We start from the raw sequence: 19,599 nt of genomic DNA on the forward strand, positions 1-19,599 counted from the left end.
TTCTCAAAGGTATCCTTTAGCAGTGTCAGGAAAGCTGACATTGAGTGACTGAGAGAAAGAAGCCTTGCCCTTCCCTTCCCTTCCCTTTCATGCTAGGCCTTGCCAGACCCCCTGCCCCCCCCCACACACACACGCATGTATGCATGCACACATACACATACACACACCACACACACACACCCTGCCTTTCTTAAGAAGAAATAGAAAGGAAATAGGGAGGCCCCTGGCCTTGGGTCCCCTTACTCTGAGTCCTGCTCTGAGCTGCTTCCCAGCCCTGGCACTGTCCATTCCTTCTCTCGGGCTAAGTGCTGCTGTGAAGAGGACCAGAGTCAAGAAGAAGAGAGATGGATCCATTGTGACAAGCAGGGTGGCTCTTTTCTAATGACCACAACTGCTCAGAATTCCCCAAACTGTGACCGTTGAAAGACTTGCACAAGAAGTCACCAGAGCCAAAGGACAGCAGCAGAGGAAATTAGACCAGTGACATGTATCCCTTTGAGTCAAACCTCAAGGTTAAACTCAATTTACCCCTTGATTCTCTTTCCCCTGATGGCAGGTGATGCCTGTAAAATCAGCCCAAGAGGCGCCCTCCTCCCGTCTCCTCTCCACCTTTCTCTTGTTGTTCTGACAACCTTCCTTTCGAAATGATCTGCTGAGACTCAGCACAAGAAAGAGTAGATTCATTACATGTTCATATTAACCCCTTTGAAAAGTTTCCTTAATTCCTTTATGATCTCTTCTCTTGGACCCATTGTTTGTGCATACTGTTATTGTATAAGTTGGCACTGTACAAATGGTTTTCCAATAATTTTGGTATGGATTTCTTGCTTTTTCAGTCGCATGACGTACCACATGATTTCAGCTATTTTAAATTTAGTATTAGACTTATTTTATGACTGGAGATAGAGTAACTTGCTGAGTGTGCCATGTGACCTCCAAACTAAGTTACATTTTGCCTCTTTTGGTAGGTACTGGAGGAGGAGATGCTCAGTGGTAGATATGAGCTTAGCATTCTGCAGCCCTGGGTTCAGTCTCCAGGACTGGCAAGAAATAATGTGCTCTGCTATTGAGATAGTGGCTCTGTTCAGTAAGTCTGAATGTGTAGTTTGCTGAATAAAACCAGGCTATCTTAAATCATTAAAAAGAAAGAAAGAGTAGATTCATTGTGGAGCCAAGACCCCTTCCTCCCCAACTCCCCCCCCTCACCGTTAACTGCATAAGAGGTGCAGAGAAAGCTTTCTCTCTGTCTATAGACCACATGATCATCTACCTGCAATTCCAATATGCTTCCATGGAGACCCTGATGGGGGTCACTGGCCTGCAAGCCCAGTCCTGTGGAGATGACCCCTGGAGACAGAGGCTCCTAATGTGAATGAGGGATTGCACTGGCGTGTGTTGAAAATCACTGCAGGTGTTTAAATTGAAGTTTTCTTTCTAATGACATGAAGGATCAAAATGCTTTAGTCCAATGAGGTTGATTGCAATTGCAATCTGTGTGTCTAATATCCCTGTAGCTCAATAAAGTTAATGCAGCTCTCAGAGACATGGATGCGGGGAACAGTAGAGGTCCTGAGAGAAACCTGGCCCACTGTGGTTTTTAAATTAGAAGTTTGATTGCTTGTGACACTGCCTCAAAATGGTACCAGCCTAAAGAAACTGCATGTTCCATTAGCCTTGGACCCGAAAAAAAAATGACAGCTATTTAATTAAACTGCTTAGAGATTAGGCAGAAAGCTTACTGATGGATACAGGGCTGGATATCTTTATAAGCGAAGTCTGGACATTCACAAGTGTCCCACATCTTTAGTGTTGAAAAGAATTCATCAAGCCTCGGGGATGCTATATGTGGTTTGGGTAGGAAGCTGCCTTTCCTTGCAAGAAAAATATACATTTACAAAAGTGTTTATAGAGCACCAGCAGCCTCTGGAAACTTCACATGAAACTAAAAATGGGAATTAAGACACTTCTTGCATCTCAACTTGACAAAGCAACCCCCAAAACTATGCACCGATTTGGGGGAGGTGATTTATTGCTGAGGTTGGCTCAGAGATCTCCCAACACAAGGGTGGTTTGTGGTGCAGGCTCACATCTCCCATGGGGACTAGCTGAGGGAGACAACTAACACCGAAAGCTGGGCAACTTCCAGGACAGCCACAAACGCTTCCCCACCACCACCTCTACCCACCACTCCCCCAGAAAAGAAGCGGCTTGTCACTTGCCTTTTCTTAACAACTATGGAAAAAGACAGTGAAGATTCACGAAATACAGTCTTGTAAATGCTCCCCAACAGTCGTTCTCAACCCTAGCTAGGTAATCACATTTCTTCAGGAGCTTTGGGGGTAATGGCTCCAGTTCACCTCAGTCAGCATCCAGATCCAGCTGTTCCAAATGATGACCGCACATCACTGGCTTAGAGCTCCTGGAGAAGCCAGGTATGGGTGGGGTCAAACGCTCTCAGGCCCCAAAACCTGACAGCTGAAGGGTTCGGATCCAGTCTCTATAACTCACCAATTACAATACTTAACAAGGTATCTTACTGTCAATTTTACTTCTCTGTTTTCTTATCAGGAAAGAGTCAATGTTGGCTTCTAAGGATCAAATGCCCATCTGATACCCACACCTCCAGTTTTTTTTTTAATGTATTTTTTCTCTCTTTGGTTAGTAATGGAAAGCCATAGAGTAATGCTTCTCCTTCCTCCAATGTTTTCGTGCTGACTTTGGTAATAAGGTTCTGGGTTAGATTCTGCATTCCTCAAGAATTTACTGACACCAGGTACCTAAGAGAAATGGGCTCATGTTATTTTTCTTGCTTTCTGTTCTTCCAGCTGCCACCGAAGTGGCCTTTTCATTTGATGTAGGAAATGGGCCAGTGGAGATTGTGGTGAGGTCGCCCTCCCCCCTCAATGATGACCAGTGGCACCGCGTCACGGCAGAGAGGAACGTCAAGCAGGCCAGCCTGCAGGTGGACCGGCTGCCCCAGCAGATCCGCAAGGCCCCCACCGAAGGCCACACCCGCCTGGAACTCTACAGCCAGCTGTTCGTGGGTGAGTCATGGATGGCAACAGTCACTTGCTTTGTTAGCACTAAGAACCTTCACAAGGAGCCGGGTGCTGGTGGCTGACATTTGTAATCTATCTACTCAGAGTCTGAAATCTGAGGATCACGGTTTGAGGCTATAGCACAGGCAAGAAAGTCCGTGAGACTCTTAGTTCCAATTAACCAGCAAAAAGCCAGAAGTGGAGCTGTGGCTCAAGTGGTAGAGTGCCAGCCTTACACACACACACACACACACACACACACACACACACACACACACACACACACACACACAATCTAAGGGACAGTACTCAGGCCCTGAGTTCAAACCTCAGTACCAACACACACACACCCCTCACATGCAAAAAAAGCAGTATGTATAAGGTTTTGAATGAGACTTTTTAGTGTCTAAGCTTCTCATTTCTAAGACAGAATAGAATGAGGAAAATGCTCCGGATTCTCAGCTACAAAAATCAGAGTATAGCCTGGCATATCTCATAGTACTCTGACATCTTCAACTTTAGGTCTGTGGTTTTAAAGCTGTATAGAATTGTTTGATCATTTAGAACACTTAAAGCTGAAAAAGGAAGGGAAGAGGGAGGTTAGGAAGAGAAGGACAAAGAGACAGAGGGGGAGATGGGCGGGCTCTCCAAGTTCAAGTTGGATTCAAGTGACAAAGATGATGAGATGAGAGAAAGGAAAGAGGAAGAAAATGAGCCAAGTTCAGATTTGCCTGAAATGATCAATAGAAACTCATTCCTTTCTTCGTCCATCCGGGGAAGGCAGGGAAGGATTTAGGCTTGGCCTGGTATAGTGTCCTCCAGTACCTGGCAGAGGTCATTTAAACATTGCACAAAATCAGCCAATGAATATTCATTCATCCAGCCCCACAACCTGAAACAACTCCGAAGCAATACCTTATGCTAGGCTGGTTGATTATTTGTTCTAATAATATTCATATTTTAGGAAATGAGAAACTTTTCCTCCATTGAATAAAAAGAAAGTAAGTTTGAAGGACTTTGTGGATATATACCACCTTCCAGTCCCTCTCTGGGTTTCTGAGAGTTCATTGATCAATTCAGCCAACTGTGTCGGTCTCCTACCAAGCAAAACTAGTTGTGACCTAGTTGCTTTTCAATTCATTACACCTGCCACCTGAGCTCTACCCTTGTGGTAGAACCTCACCAAGGGTCAATTAATGCTAACAAGAGCCATTCCCCATAGTCCCTTTGGTGGTTATGCTAGAATACTTGACAAACATTAGAAAAGAAAGATAAAATTAGGCAATCACTCCTGTCATATGAGGTAGGAGATTACAGGAGCAAGGTGCTACTCAGTGAGCCTTGAAAGAGGGCTTGACTTGTCATCAGCCACACCAGCCAGAATGACAATGTTTGAAATAAATAACTATTCCCCAATCTCAAGGGAAAACCAGCCCTTTGCAAATCCTTCCCTCAAGGGATAGGTCACAAAATGACACATTATTTTATATTAGCTAAACATCAGGTCCATTGCTTCCTGCTGAGCATGGTGAATAAATTTCAGTTCACTGACATGTCTGCCCTGCATTTACCACGTGACAAGTGCCTTCCTAAATTCTACTGATGAAGAACATGCTGGACATACTGGGTTTGCATCACAACAGGTCTCTACTTGGCTCAACTTCTCGTTTTCCTGGCCTTGTCCCTAACACAGAGGTCCAGCTTTAGTTTTATACCTTTCTGCTTCTGTCCACTTACAAGAGTCACCAGAAAGAATTCAAAGACCTAGTAGGATTATGAAATTAAAAGGCATAAGAATAGTATTTATTATCATCTTGGAAGGAATGTTTTATTCATTTAAAGAAAATGACCTGAAGCCTGGTACCAATTCCCTGTTCCAAAGACTGAGTTCTAGAGGATTGTAGTTCAAGGCCAGGCTTGGCAGAAAATTTGGCAGGTTCTATCTTTAGAGTAACCAGCAAAAAGTCAAGCTGGAAATGTGGCTCAAGTGGTAAAGCACAAGCCTAGCAAGCACAAGGCCCTGAGTCCAAAATCTCAGAACTGCAAAAAAAAAAGATCTAACAGTAACTTACGAACAGAGAACTGAAGTCAGAATTCTACAGTACCGGGAAGTTTAAGGGATACACAGAAAAGGCACATCTCAGAAAGAAAAATGAAGAGAAATGGAAAGAGGGAATAAAGGGAAATCAGAGGATGGTAACATCGTAAGAGAAGAGGAGTTTATGACTAGGCTGTAGAAAATAATATCAAAGGCCACACATTTAAAAAAAAAAATGGTCTTGGAATTTAGCAATTGAGAAGATAACCTTGAAGAGAAAAGTTTCCAGACAGTGGGTTGACATGATAAGTCAGTAACTTCTTTCCATTTGATCATAAAGGGTAAGTCTTGAGTTTCTAATTTCTTATTATCTGAGAAGTGGAGAGAATACATATCTCCCAAACAGAAACTAGGTAAGCTACCTGAGAGATGTGGCTCTGTAGCAGTCTACTCCCAGAACCAAAGGTATGGGAGCTCCATTTCTAGAACAGCAACAACAAAGTTTCAGTAGCTCTGAAGTCCTGGAACCATCCTCTCAACCTCAATAAGTTTGGTAAGGATGCAGGCAACTGGGATATTTATCTCAGCTCAACTCTTACAATAGCACTTTTTTTAACCAAATACTATCATCTCCTTGAGTCTATTTTCCCATCTGCCTAGTAAAAGAGTTAGACTAGTTGCAGCCACCCAAATTTCTTCGAGCTTTAGACATTCTGGTGACAGGCTGAGTCACGGTTGAATGAGACCAGGGTGGACAAGTGGACAAGCTTTCCATAAGGCTTTTATTTACACCAGCACAGGCTTTGACTCCCATCTCCACCACTTGCCAACTTGGAGACACAGACACATCTGTTAATGTTTCTGTGTTAAATTGGTATATAGTGCCTGTATCTTGGGATTAAATAAGGTATTCCATTCAAAGCACTTGGCAGAGTATTTGGCACTGAGTCAATACTCATTTACAGAGAGTCATTTACCGTGAGTGTGCTCTTCAAAGCCTTTGCTTTTAGTCCTTTCTTCCTCTGGGTAACACTCCTCTCCTTCTAAAGAAACACCCTCCAAACGGTGTCTCTCTTCCTTCTCAAAATAATGACTTAAAACTGGGCGTTAATGGCTGTAATCTTAGTTACTCTGGAGGCTGAGATCTGAGGATCATGATTCAAATCCAGCCTGGGAAAGAAAGTCCATGAGACTTTTCCAATTAATCATCAAAAAGCCAAAAGTGGCTCAAGTGGTAGAGCACTGGCCTTGAGCAAAATAAAAGCTCAAGGACAGCACCCAGGCTCTGAGTTTAAGCTCCAGGGTCAGCACCAAGGGAAAATAAAAAGACTTGAAATGTGATGACTGTATCCCACCAGCTCTAAGTAAGTAAGGCTCACGTGCAGAAATATCCCCAAGTACTTCACTTAGCCACCACAGCAGCCCCTGAGGAGCAAGGACCTGAAGGTTTCTCTCAGCCAGCCAAGAAATCATGTTAAGAGTCCATCAGAAAGTCCACCATGCCAGCACACCACCAGTAGCTGAGACACGGAACAGTGTGCTGCCTAAAAGCTCCACCAAGGTTCTGCAGGGAAGGAAGAGCTTTGACACCAATGAAGTCTGCACCAGTTTGAAGGGAATTCATGGATTTGTACGCAGAGTAGCTTCCAGGGAAGGCCAGCCTCCATCACTCCCATCTCCTTTTTCAAACTAACTAGAAAAATACTGTTTTCATTCTACATCTAAAAATGTAATTAGAAGTTGTCGTCCAGATAGAGATAGCCCAGGTCATTTGGCTGTGATGACAGTCCAGCTATGATTCTGGTGTAATAGAGAAGTAACAGATCCATTTAAAAATTAAAACTGACACAAGAAAGAGGGGGGAAGGTACTTGCTGGTGTTCTGAATAGCATCGGGAATTTTTTTTTCCCATTTTTGATCCAAAATGAGGCCTGAGCATATGACAAGCTCCCTGGATGGGCTGGTGGCCCCACATGTACCACCTGGTGATACAGTTCCTCTGCCAGCCGCGGTCCTCAGACCTCAGTCCTCCATGGCAGCCATGGGCCAGATTTTTCTTGGGAGGTGGAGAACAGCAAACATGCCTGTACTCATTATCTAAGCATGAGTGGCGCCAGGCTGGCCTACGCCAAGCCCTCTGGCACAGTGACATGCCAGAGCCTCTGTAGAGTCCTGGCAGGGAGGGTCTTGGTGGCAGCCTGTGAAGAAGAAGGTATCTGTTAGGCCTCCAGCCATGAATGCTGGCTGCTGGCCCAGGACAAGGCTGGGAGTTGGTGATCATGAGGCATAGATGGGAGCTAGGCAGACACAAAAAGAGTTGGCTCTTCAGGGCAGATGCTAGGACAGGGGTCCGTTTACAGTCAGCTAGACACAGGAAGGAGCATGGGACACGCTTGTGGGATGTCATTTATGGAGGAAGCCAGAGTTCAAAGATGCCAGGTTGCTTCAGAAAGCTCTAGGAAGACATCTAGCTCGAGAGGTAAGGTTGGGTCATCTTGGCTAAGAACAAATGCTCAGGCTCAGCTCACTTGGCTTGGCGAGCTTCTGTAATCTCCTAGAAGATGAGGGGCTGTGCCCTGTGTTTCAGATGTAGCCCAAAGGAGTGAAGAGTTACACTGTCAACATCTGTCTCTCATCTCCCAAATGGAGACTCACTGAGAACTGCCATCCTAAGGAAAGAGACTCCCTCCTTCTCTGAGAGTTTGTCTATTCAACCTTTCTCCCCTGTATGGCAGCCTGACTCTGTGGGAAAATGGAGGTTTATTAGATGGACTTCCAAGCAAATGAAGATTAGAGCTGGGACTGAGCTCAACTTGGCCGGCAGCCCCGTGAAAGATCCCAGTTTCTTCCAACTCAATAACATGGCTTGTTTAGTCAGCTGTTCTTCAAACCCTCTGAATTCCAAAATCACGGATGGATAAGTTCAGCGCCACCTGAAATGCCATGTGACTGGGAGCACAGAGAGAAAGCCAACATGGCAAAGAAAGGAAATGGAATTCTGGTCACGGAGGAAGCTCCAATCTGTAGATAAACACGATGGACATTTCTCCTACCTAAAAAGTAATACAGTGTAAGTTATAGGAAATAAAACAGAAAATATGTGCTTGCTCCCATTTGCAACAAGCCTAGCACAAGAACAGCAAGAGGACTGTGTAGGAGGCCCAGGGTGATACCAGAAACCTGAGAAGGTAGATACTACAGCTAGTTCCTGCTTAATTTCCATTGGTTAAATGAAGCTAATGATAAATTACATCACACAAGATATTCACACACAGTGAGACCTAAGAAGGATACTCTTAGGGGAGGAACCCAAAGGCACAATGTTTCTGTGTCTCTGTTCATACAAAATAATATTTAGCAAAATGAAGAAAAAAAAAAGAAGCTAAAGACTTGTCCGCTAGCCCAAGGTCATATACCTAGTAAGGGATATGAATGATTCTGATTCCAGAGACTCAGTGCTGCCCTGGACAGAGACGGACAGGTAGGTGGACTTCACAAGATGCCATTGCAAACAGATCAGACCAGACTGTAGCCCCATCCAAGGTCACGCACAATGCAACCACCAACAGGAGACTTGTTTGTGGTAGTTGATTGGCTTGGGTTTTGATTGTGTTAAAATACACCTAGGGAAGTGCTTGGAGAGTTAGAATAAGAGAGATCGCAGGCTGTGCTTGCTAACTGGATTTATTCTGTCTTCATTTACTCTAATCTTCCTGAGTCTAGGTAATTTTACAATTTAGAGCAAGGCAGCCTGAGGAAGACAGAACCAGCTCTCCCATGGAGACTAGTAGATGGGGTGCTACCTGCTTAACGCCCTACATTTCAAAGAGTGGGTCAAAAGACTTAAAATAGATTTGCATCTCCATGGGCAGAGAACAGAAGTAGTATTTACTGTGCAAGTTTTCTAAAGGAAATGCTCTTTAAACAGAGGTCAGGAAGAAGTCTAAGTTTCAGTCAATGTGAAAGTTCAGCCAAGATGTTTTAGCTCTGATGGTCAGTCTACATGAGGGACTGTCATCTGAGCTCATACTATGGTCCTGGTGACATTTTGAATGTTTGAGTAGCTACATGGTGAGCATCTGACAATGTATCAAAGAACCGGTCATCATTGACATTTGCACAACCCCTGGGGTCCCCACTGGGAAGCACACTGCTCTCAGCAATGGCATTACAGTAGAAGAATGTAGTAGACAGGGCACAAAGATCAGGTTCAAGTCACCCAGGCAGGTTTGCTATGGCATGCCAGGTCTCCATGGGTCTTTGGTAGGGAGAGTTTTGCTGTCAGACTGAGATGGATTGGTAAGAGAGTTCCTCTTCATCTGAAATGAAATTCCCCACTTGGGAGTGTTTATAATATAGAAAGATTATAGAGATATCCTATTCTTCATTGAATTCTAGCAATAGTTCCACCCGGGGTATTTGCAGGTAATTCAAGGTATTTTGCTAGTTCAAGGTATCTGTGATCTTTTAAGTTTATTGCTCCTTGTACCATTATGTAATCTCCATCTTTACTCTCTGTAATTTTTTTCATCTCACCATTTGGTTTTTGCTCTGAAAACAACCATATAAGCCTTGTTGTAGTAATTATTTGCCTGGTATTTCTTGTCTAGGCATTTGCGTTTTTTATCTAAATGTGTCTCTTAAGTATTGTATTGCTGAATCTTTGAAAAATCCAATTTGAAAATGTTGTTATTCATTGATTAAAAACTACAGCTGTCTTTTGTATTTTTGCTTTCTCTTTGTGTTTTTTTATTTACTATGTTTTGTTTGCCTGTTTGCCTACTCCCTACAAAATCTATTTTCCATTAAGAAATTGAAATTACTCAGCACTGAGTAAAAAGTTGGACTTTCTACCTTCACTTCTCTGGCAGCCACACCTAATGTATTAAAACTCTTGTTTAGGCTTTTTGTTTTGTTTTTTTGTTGTTGTTGTTCATTTGCAGGGTAGGTTCTTGCTATGAGATCCAGGCTGGTCTTGAACCTTTGATGCTCCCGTCCCAACCCCTCAAAGACTGTACCACAACTACACCTGGCCCAAGGTTATAACTCCACTGAGATGTAACAATATGTGCATTGTCCTTCTAAATAAAATAGGGGCCAAAGCACCTCCACACCTCCTGCCAGGCTGACAGTTAAGGCTCTCTTTTTACTTGGTCTTACTTCCCACATCTTCTTTTTTCTGGTCAGATTTTCATTCTCTTGAGGTAGTTGTACAGAGAAGGTTCCATTTAACAAAGGAGTTGTATGGATGTAATACATCTTAACCAATGTGGTCCCTTTCCATATTCTCACTCCACCTCTTTTGCCCACCTCTTCCCTTCTTTTCTTAGTTTCCTGGTATATACCATGGATTCTTGACTACCTTCTCTTCCCTTCCCCCTTCATTCATCTGCCCCTCTCCCCTTGGTCCCGCTTCCTCTCTTGGATATACCTATTTCCTGGTATTGATTTTGTTTGGCTTTGAATTCGTCTTTCTAAAAACTAGCTGTCCATAGAGTTATTGTTTTGGAACTTCACAAGGTTGTACGCTGGAGTGACAACTGCGCGTGTGCATCTAAGTGTCTAGTGCTTTCATTCAGCCACCCCTTCCTCCATTCTCCTCTCTCCTTTCTGTTCCCCTCCATCCCCACCCCATCCATTTCGCATTTCCCACTTCCTGTCTCACTTAGGCACATTTAGTATTCTTGCTAGAGTTCCAGAGCTTCCTGTCTCCTCTTGGAAACATTTCTCTTGTTACTTAGTTTAATCCCCAGCACTGCAAAATTTAACCAATTAATTAATGAAAACTTCCCAGAGGAATCTTTCAGAGTCCTTGCTGATTACTCACTGGTTCCCATATTGAAATTAACACCTTGAAGGTATTAGTTGATTTAATTTTTTTAGCCAATACTGCCATTTAGATGTCAGACTTAGTTGCATTATGATTCCAGTTGTTAATCTCTGAAAGCGTTCAGGAACAGAAATCTGACTAATGTCAGCTTTCTAAACAAGGGCTCAGAACTCTCTGGAGACATGGATGGGATCACTTTGTCAATCTGGAAAGCCCTACGTCTCTCTCCTAGAATGTTTTACATGATTAAAACACAACATACAAAATTAGAAAATAAATCAAATATAATTGAAATAAAATTGAAAAAAGAAAGAAAGACAAAAACTTGTAACATGTAGTAGTAATATGTGTTGTTTCAGTATCAGGTACCTTAAATACCAACACCTAGTATTGAGTTTAATAACTACCATAATTTCAAATTAATCATCACAAGGCTGGGAAGGTGGCTCAGTGGTAGAGTGCTTGCCTTGTATGCCTGAGGCCCTGGGTTCGATTCCTCAGCACCACATAAGCAAAAAGAAAAAAAATCTGGAAGTGGCGCTGTGGCTCAAGTGGTAGAGCACTAGCCTTGAGCTAAAGAGCTGAGGGACAGCGCCCAGGCCAAGAGTTCAGGCCCCACAACCGGACCCAAATTAATCATCACAAGTAGGATTTTTTTAATCAACAGCTGCAATGTAATATGAAAATACCATTTATTTCTCTTCACCACGGTCTTATTAGTACTGCTAATATTATTGAGGTTTTCCCTACCTTCCTGCTTGAAGGAAACTAGAATCATTTTATATGTTGGTAGGAATATCTCCACCCAGGTTCTCAGAAACTGAGTCCTGTATGTGACTCTCAGTGAGGTGTCTCAGGTTAAGACCCACAGCTTACCTCTGAGGGCATTGTTTTGCTTTTTCTTAACTATGCCGTTTAAGACGATATGAGTTCCTTCAACCTAGATTCCTTATTCTAGAAAATTCTGGATTATGATTTCTTCAAGCAGTTCCTTAGCCCTAGGCTTCCTATTTTTCTCTTTTTTTCCCCCTGTGGCTGTTGTAATGCAGATGGTGACACTTCTGCCTGTACCCTCCATAGTTCATTCATTCAGTGTCTTTTCCTATTTTAACTTTTGGGAGAGTTTTTGATTCAGTATGTTCTTCAGCTCAATCTCTACTTTGCTATTCAACCCCTCCAAGGCCTCAATAATTATAATGTTTTTCATTTCAATATCTCCCACCAATTCTTATTCATAATAACTTGTCATTGGCCCATGTTTTCAGTACCATGAAGGTATCATTATGCTAATTTTGCTATTTCTTGTCTATACCATAATTAAGACATCTGCTATGCTAATGTTAATTTCTCTGCTGTACCCTCATTGGTTCTCTCTCTGCTGTTACAGGTGAGCTTCGGTGTTGCTCACCTTTCCTGGCACTCTCCGTCCTCAGAGGTCAGAGCATGTTTTCCTCTGAGCTCTATTACCAAATCCCTTCCCTACTGCTGTCCATCCCTATGCTGTAGATGCAGCTCCAACATAGATATGAGAAAGAAACTTGTGCCTTAGGATGTGAAACTTCTCATCTAGCTCAACCTGTTCCCATCTTTCCACCTTGCATGTCCCTCACTCATTGACACATACACATACCCTCGCAGCCCTCATTGCCACTCAGGGTGAGGACATCCATCTTCTGCTTTCATGGTTTCTTATATCAATGGTTTGTCTATAGTTAAACATGTCCTCTCACTACCCCTGTCCTTGGTAATATCTCGTTACTGCATTGAAGTGTCTGTCTCATAGAGAACCAAATTCACGGGCCTTGTATTGTCTTATTTTTCTTTGACCGCCTGTATAACTTAACATTATCAGTGTTGCCCTCCTTGAAATCCTGACCTCAGAATATTCTGTTCTCTCAGGCTCTCTGCCAACTCCCTGTCTGCCTTCTCAGCGACCAGGCTTCTACTCTTTTCCTCTGCCTCTTGGTCATGGAGAGCCCATGCACTCATGAAGGTTGGTTGTCAGAGCTCTGCTGAGTCTGCCTAGCTCCACCAATTTAGACCAGACTCTGGAGATAAAGAAAACATGGTGCTCCGTGAATAACAACACTGAGGACTGATTGACTCCATATTGAAAGCGACTAGATATATGTTTCATAAACCAATACTCTAAAAGGAAGGCTGTGAAGACACAAACAGAAACAGAGGGACTGATACAGGGCATGCTAACAGCAGCAGCAGGTGTTTGTTCTGCTTCAGAGAGGGGCAGAACTCACCAGAAGGACACACAATATACATAACTATATGGAGATAACTGAAAAATCATCATTTGATTTCTTAGCTGATGACATGAAGTTTGAACTTGCATGGATGTTTACTAAAATAACTGTTAATGAAAGCTAACATTTGAATCTGGGTAGGGGGTGGTGGGTTATCACTATTCTTTCTCATCTCCTCACTTAGACGAGGGACTGGACTGTAGGACCTGTGGCAAAGGAATGGCCTCTGAAACCAGGGCCATTTCATCTGAATATAAACAGGAGATCAACCATTCACCATCGAGGGGCCAAAGCCCAAACTGACCTTGGCTTCAGAATGAAGGTATTAAGTTCTTACATTAAGACAAAATGAGACTTCAGGAAGGACATCAAAGAAATGTCTCTTTGTTGACACCGATTCAGGCATCTACATTCCTGGCTCTGAATTATGAGTACTTCATTTCTTCTTTCTGCTTCAATCACCTTCATGACTTCAGGGAGAATGTTCTAGCAAGTAGTGAATGACATGGCTCAAATATTAATCAGTCTGTCCGCATTTTCCATATCTAAGCACTGCCACATTTACAGACACGTCCGATGTAGGAGAAGGGCGAGCTCCGTTAGATGCCAGCCTCAAAGTGCAGATGGAGCTTCAGCATAGGCATCGTACAGCTGATCAGCCTGGCATGATCTGGCCACTCTGAATCAGACTGCTGGAACATTGAACACATTCATTCCTTTGATCTCAGTGTCTTCATCTATAAAATGGAGATCATGAAATACTTATCTCCCAGATACTTAGCTCTGCGATGTGTGAAATTATGGAATCGTGCTTGATATAGCTACTATTTGATATTACTTTTGGGGATTGCTGTTTTTCTCATGTTTGTTTTAATTCCAGAACGTCTTAGCTCCATACTCATTGCAGAAGAATTCACATTTAGATGCCTGCGATCCTTTTCTGCTCTTGGGAATTCAGGATCCTTTCTTTTTTTGCTTTGAAATTCCTTAGTTTAATTGTTAGAAGTCATGTCCACCGTGTGGCATTTATTCTGAGGACATAAGAAAATCCATGTGGCAATAATGAACTCAAAAAAAATCCATTCTATTGAATGAAGTTATGAATAAACACTCAAGAACATTATCTGAAAATGTGATTCTCCAAGACCAATATAAAAAGCTTCTTTCCATATATGCCTTTTGATATCTAGCTGAGAGAAGCATTGTGCTTGTCAATCACACAGCTCTGTGTGGAAGAATGAGGACCAGTTTCCTTTAACTCCTTCTACCACCAAAGAGTAGAGCCATTCTGGGGGTCTCAGCATAACCAGATAACTAGGTTTCAAGCTTTTAATTGACAAGCAGACCCCAAGACACAATGAATGGTGACAGACGACATAGGAGAAAGAGAGATCACAGCATCAGCAGCTCTGGAAAGCCTATCTAAGCGCATGACTGTTTCTGTCCCCTCACTCCCTCCCTGTACCTCACAGACAGCCTTGGTTGGAATGGGTCACCCAGACACAGCTTCCCTCCAGTCTTTCATACCATACCCATGACAGGGGCAAGACTTCTCCATCCTACCACATAGCAGGCAATGCCAAGACAGCAATGCCTTCCCAGCAGGCAATGCCAAAACAACACCTGGCCCAGGCCTGTGCCTTCCTGAAATATTCCATTGAGCAAGCTAGATCAGCCCTTTCTTTTTTTTTTTTTTATTGTGAAAATACTGTACAGAAGGGTTACAATTACATGGGCAAGATAATGAGTACATTTCTTATCAAGCATTGTAGCCTCCTCCTTTGTTTACCCTTCCCATCCCTTCCCATCCTCCCTCCCCCCACCGAATCCTCCCCCCCCCCAAGTTGTAAAGTTCGTTTTCGACATGACAACTTGTACTTCTCATTGTTGCAACAGGTCCACCTGTATCCTTATTTAAACGACTTGTTTTTGCCCTTCCCCTCCACAAATTATACCGACATCAAATATCTTGACTCCTTGTCTTTGTCTTCTAAGCCTGTCATAAGAAAACATCATAGTGGCTTAAACAACAGAACTTGGTTTCTCATGGCTCTGGAGGCTGGAAGCCCAAGACCAAGCTGTCAGTAGAATTACTTTCTTCCACCGTCTCTGTCTGGCTCTCAGGTCACTGTGTCCTCCCCATGGCTTCTCCTGGCTTCTGTTGTGTAAGCACAACTTTTGTGGCTCTTCCTCCTCTTCTTAGGGCACCAATTACAGTCAATAAGGGAGTCATCGTTATCACCTTTGTCTAGCTTGCAACCTCTTTGATCTCTGAAGACCCTCTACAGTCTAACTTGTACTGGGATTTAAGCTCTCAAGAGAATGTGGGAGGCACAATCCAGTTCATTGCATTCATGATGCCAGACGTCACATTGATGCACATTCACCCTCTTAGCCAAATCCCCTTGCTTCAGCTCCGTGCTTCTATCATTTTGCTTCTGCTCAGCAGTGGCACCAGTCCTCTAACCGCCCATCAGCTGAGCTTCAGAACAAAGTAGTGCCTTGTTACTCACCATTATGGAGCCCTTGAATCGTGTATGTTGTTTCTACTGATGTCATGTGCAAGGAGACTGATCTTCAAGGAAGACCTGCAAAGACCACACAGGCATTGAGTACAAAAACAATAAGGAGCATCCTACCACCCCTGCCACCTGACCTCCTTCCTTCCACTCCCCACTTCCTCCTCACCTGCAGAGAGGCATCCCTGACCTCCCTGAAGTGGAGTCCTCTCTTCATGTTCCTCTATTGTCCTTCTGTCCATGGGGCCTATCCTAACGGCCCTACTCAAAATCACCACCTCTCCACTCCAACTCGAGCCCACTGAACTCTTCTTGGTGATTTCTCCCATGGTAGTAACCACCTTCTAACCCATGGTAGATTACTTACTGAGTTTATTGTTAAATTTCTCCAACCCTGCCTCCCCCCAGCACTGGCAAGACTATATGATCTACAAGGACGCAGGGTCGGGTTCAAGTGTGTAGGCAAATGAATGGTCACTCTTAATTGTCCTGGGCTCAAACTTAGCTCTCTAGAACACTATTAAACTCTAAATTTGAGAATAGTGTTTTGTTGGGCTTTTTTTTTTAAATAATTCCTCCTGATCATTGCTGGCATCTTTTTGTTTAATATAATACCTGACTACTTTGCCCCAATCTTCCATGCACTGGTGGTTGTATTCTTCATTATGGGTAGTTACAGCTTTTTCATAATTAATCTTTAATTGCAACGCTTGCAGAGCATTTCACATGACAAAGCCACATCTCACCCTGGATAATCACCACAGGTCTGACTAATGTGCATGACACCCTTGCGTGGCAGGGGGCTCTCTCCAATGACAATATGTTGATTTTCTAATTAACAAAGGTTAAGTAGCATTTTTGCTTGAAGACCTATAATTTAAACTTCTGACATTTGCCACTGAGAAAGATTTCTGCAAGGCAGTAAGTTGGACCCAAATAACTTTCACTGGTTCTGGTGCATTAACATCTCTTGCATAATATGTAAAGACCATTTTCAGGATAAAAGATTTTACTCCACATCAAGTCTATCAGAAAAAGGACTTTCCAGCTCAATGATCCATTGAAATAAATCAGGGGCTATCTAAGGAAGAAAATAGCTTAACTGACTTGGTTTTGAGAGAAATGGCATTTTACTCACCTGCTTTATAAATTAAGAGGAAAAGGTTAAAAACTTTATATAGTTTAGTGAATGGAACAAATACAAATTACACTATAACCATGTTATGGCGCGTGCACGCATGCGTGTGTGTGTGTGTGTGCGTGTGTGTGTGTGTGTGTGTGTGTGTGTGTGTGTGTGTGTGTGTGTGTGTGTAGAAAAAGCCAGGTACCAGTGGCTCACACCTGTAATCCTAGCTACTCAGGAGGTTGAGATCTGAGGATCACTTTTCCAAGCCAGTCCAGGCAGGAAGGTCCATGAGACTCTTATCTCCAATTAACCAGCAGAAAACCGTAAGTACCGCTGTGGCTCAAATGGTAGAGCACTAGCGTTGAGCTGAAGAAGCTTAGGGACGGCATCCAGACCCTGAGTTCAAGCCCCAAACTGTCAGAGAGAGAGAAAGGAAGAAAAGAAAGAGAGAGAGAAAGAAATGTATCACAAGAAAGAAAAATAAATTGAAGAGAAACTGAGAGTCCTGTTCTGAAATCCAGAGGGAGATACAAAGGGAACCTTCATAAATCATGGGCGAGACCAGTTTAGACCTGGAAGAACTAAGACATCACCCAGTCCCGCCCCCTTTGCTCTGGATGGGAAACCTGATGCTGAGAGAGATTCAGCCCTGTATAAAACCCACTCAACTAGAGCAGTCCTCGATGCTCGTTGAAAGGGACACACAAACACAAAGGCAGGAAGACAGATAGAAATGTAGAGCCTCAAAAAAGAGCTAAGACAGAGACAGAAAGCAAGGAAACTGGGCTGCTAACTAACATCCATGTAGAATGAACACACATCGGAGACACATGTACATATACTCTACATATACTGTGCTATGCACTAGACTATACTAAGTTTATGTCTTAATGATAGACTTAAGATATGATCTAATCTAGACTTACTTGCTCTGCTAATTGACTCTGCTAAAAATTCTGTTGTGTGTCAAATTAACATTCGTTTAAAAAAATCTTTTTAAAAAAATCTCTCCAAACTCCCAGTCATTGCTGATGACCCATTAAAACAAAGAAAGGGGGCTGAGGAATACAGTTAAGAATTCAATGCTTATCCTACAAAATTAAGAAAAGTAAGGGAAGGGGTAGAGTGGGAGGGATGGATGAGAATGTTGAAAGTGATAACTTTGATCAAGATGCATTATATTCATTAACTCCTTTGTACAAATACTTAAAGATTATTAAAAAAAAAAAAAAGAACTAGAGAAGCTGGGTGCTGGTGGCTCACAGCTATAACCTAGCTACTCTGGAGACTGAGAGTTGAGGATTGAGGTTCAAAGCCAACCTAGGCAGGAAAGTGCACAAGACTCTTATCTCCAATTAACCACCAGCAGTGAGACTGTGCCTCATACTGGTAGAGTGCTAGCCTTGAGCAAAAGGTGCTCAGGGACAGCGCCCAGGCCCTGAGTTATGTCCTAAAACCAATAACAACAACAATAACAAAAAAAAATCTTAGAGAAGTAAAATCTCAAAAATATTAGAAGGAAATAGAGTTGAATGATTATATTAATTTAGATTAGAGAAGATCTTTATGAGCCTCATATCCAAGGCCGAAATTGTCTGAATGAGATAGATGGATATAACCAATCAAAACCTCAGATGGAAAAAGAAAACACCTTATGTGAGTTAAATGATATGAACAACATGACAGATATAAATACAAACCTATTAGTAAGAAATACACCCTCTTTTATCCCCCTTCCAAACCAGATCATAAATTAGCAATTAAAAATAGAAATAGAACCCAGGCTCTGGAGGCTAGGTCCTGTAATCCTAGTTATTCCATGAGATCTGAGGACCAAGTTTAAAGCCAGCTTGTGACTCTTATCTCCAACTGAGTACCTAAGTAGTAAAGGTGTGGTTCAAGTGATACAGTGCCAGCCTATAGAGAAAAAGCACCCTGGTGTGAGTTCAATCCCTAGTACCAGCATACACTCGCACACGCCCACACATACACACACAGAGAAAAGAAAATATAAAAATTATCTGACTCTCAATATGTAAATTAAAATGCAAATTCCATGTCCTTTCATTCAATTGACTTGACATAAATTCAAGGGAATATGGCCCAGTGTCAGAACTAGTATGGAGGAAGTAGTTATTTTATTCTACTGGCAAAACGTAAATGGGTCAGTCCCTTTCAGAGGAAAATGTATTTCAAGTGTCTTCAAAATGTGTATGTCTTTGTGCCCAGCAAAAAATATAATGAGAAGTGTAATTAATTAATTCTAAGGGATTAACTTAACAAAAACCTGAACAAGTAGGCCAAGCTTTCTTAGTATATGGATCATACTAGTACACTATCATACAAAACAAAAATTGGAAAAAAGCTTTCTATTGGTAATGGAGGGGCAAAAAAAGCAATGGTACCGTCACAAAAGAGGATGCTGTACAGACATTAAACAAGTTGTTCTGGTTGTACTTGTACTGCTTATAAAATATCTCATAATACATTAAGTACAGAAAGCCGATGTGAGAATGTGTATATTATGACCCCATTTCTTTGTGTGTGTGTGTGTGTGTGTGTGTGTGTGTGTGTGTGTGTGTGTGTGTGTGTGTGAATGAGTGTGTCCATAGATCAACATAGAAAATGTTGGTTCCTAAAAATAGAAATATTTTATATCTGAATCACATCACATCTTTTGCATTTGCTTATTGGTAGGTTAACAGCTTCTACAATGAGTAAGTATTATATTAATATTCAGGCAAAAAATAAGGGGATATCTAGAAACAATGATGTAAACTTTTACCCATT

General features: G+C 42.4%; 1 protein-coding gene across 1 annotated transcript in view; it reads left to right on the top strand.

The window, feature by feature from the left end:
* Cntnap2 (contactin associated protein 2) overlaps positions 1-19,599 on the top strand; it is a 1,671,549-nt gene that overhangs the window by 1,488,525 nt on the left and 163,425 nt on the right. The window contains exon 17 of the mRNA XM_069996967.1: positions 2,826-3,044. Within this exon, the coding sequence (XP_069853068.1) occupies positions 2,826-3,044 (219 nt within the window). The remainder of the gene's footprint in view (positions 1-2,825; positions 3,045-19,599) is intronic.

The sequence above is a fragment of the Dipodomys merriami genome, unplaced genomic scaffold (assembly GCF_024711535.1).
Source record: "Dipodomys merriami isolate MVZ:Mamm:240054 unplaced genomic scaffold, mDipMer1.0.p SCAF_5, whole genome shotgun sequence".
In the NCBI taxonomy this organism is placed as follows: Eukaryota; Metazoa; Chordata; class Mammalia; order Rodentia; family Heteromyidae; genus Dipodomys; species Dipodomys merriami.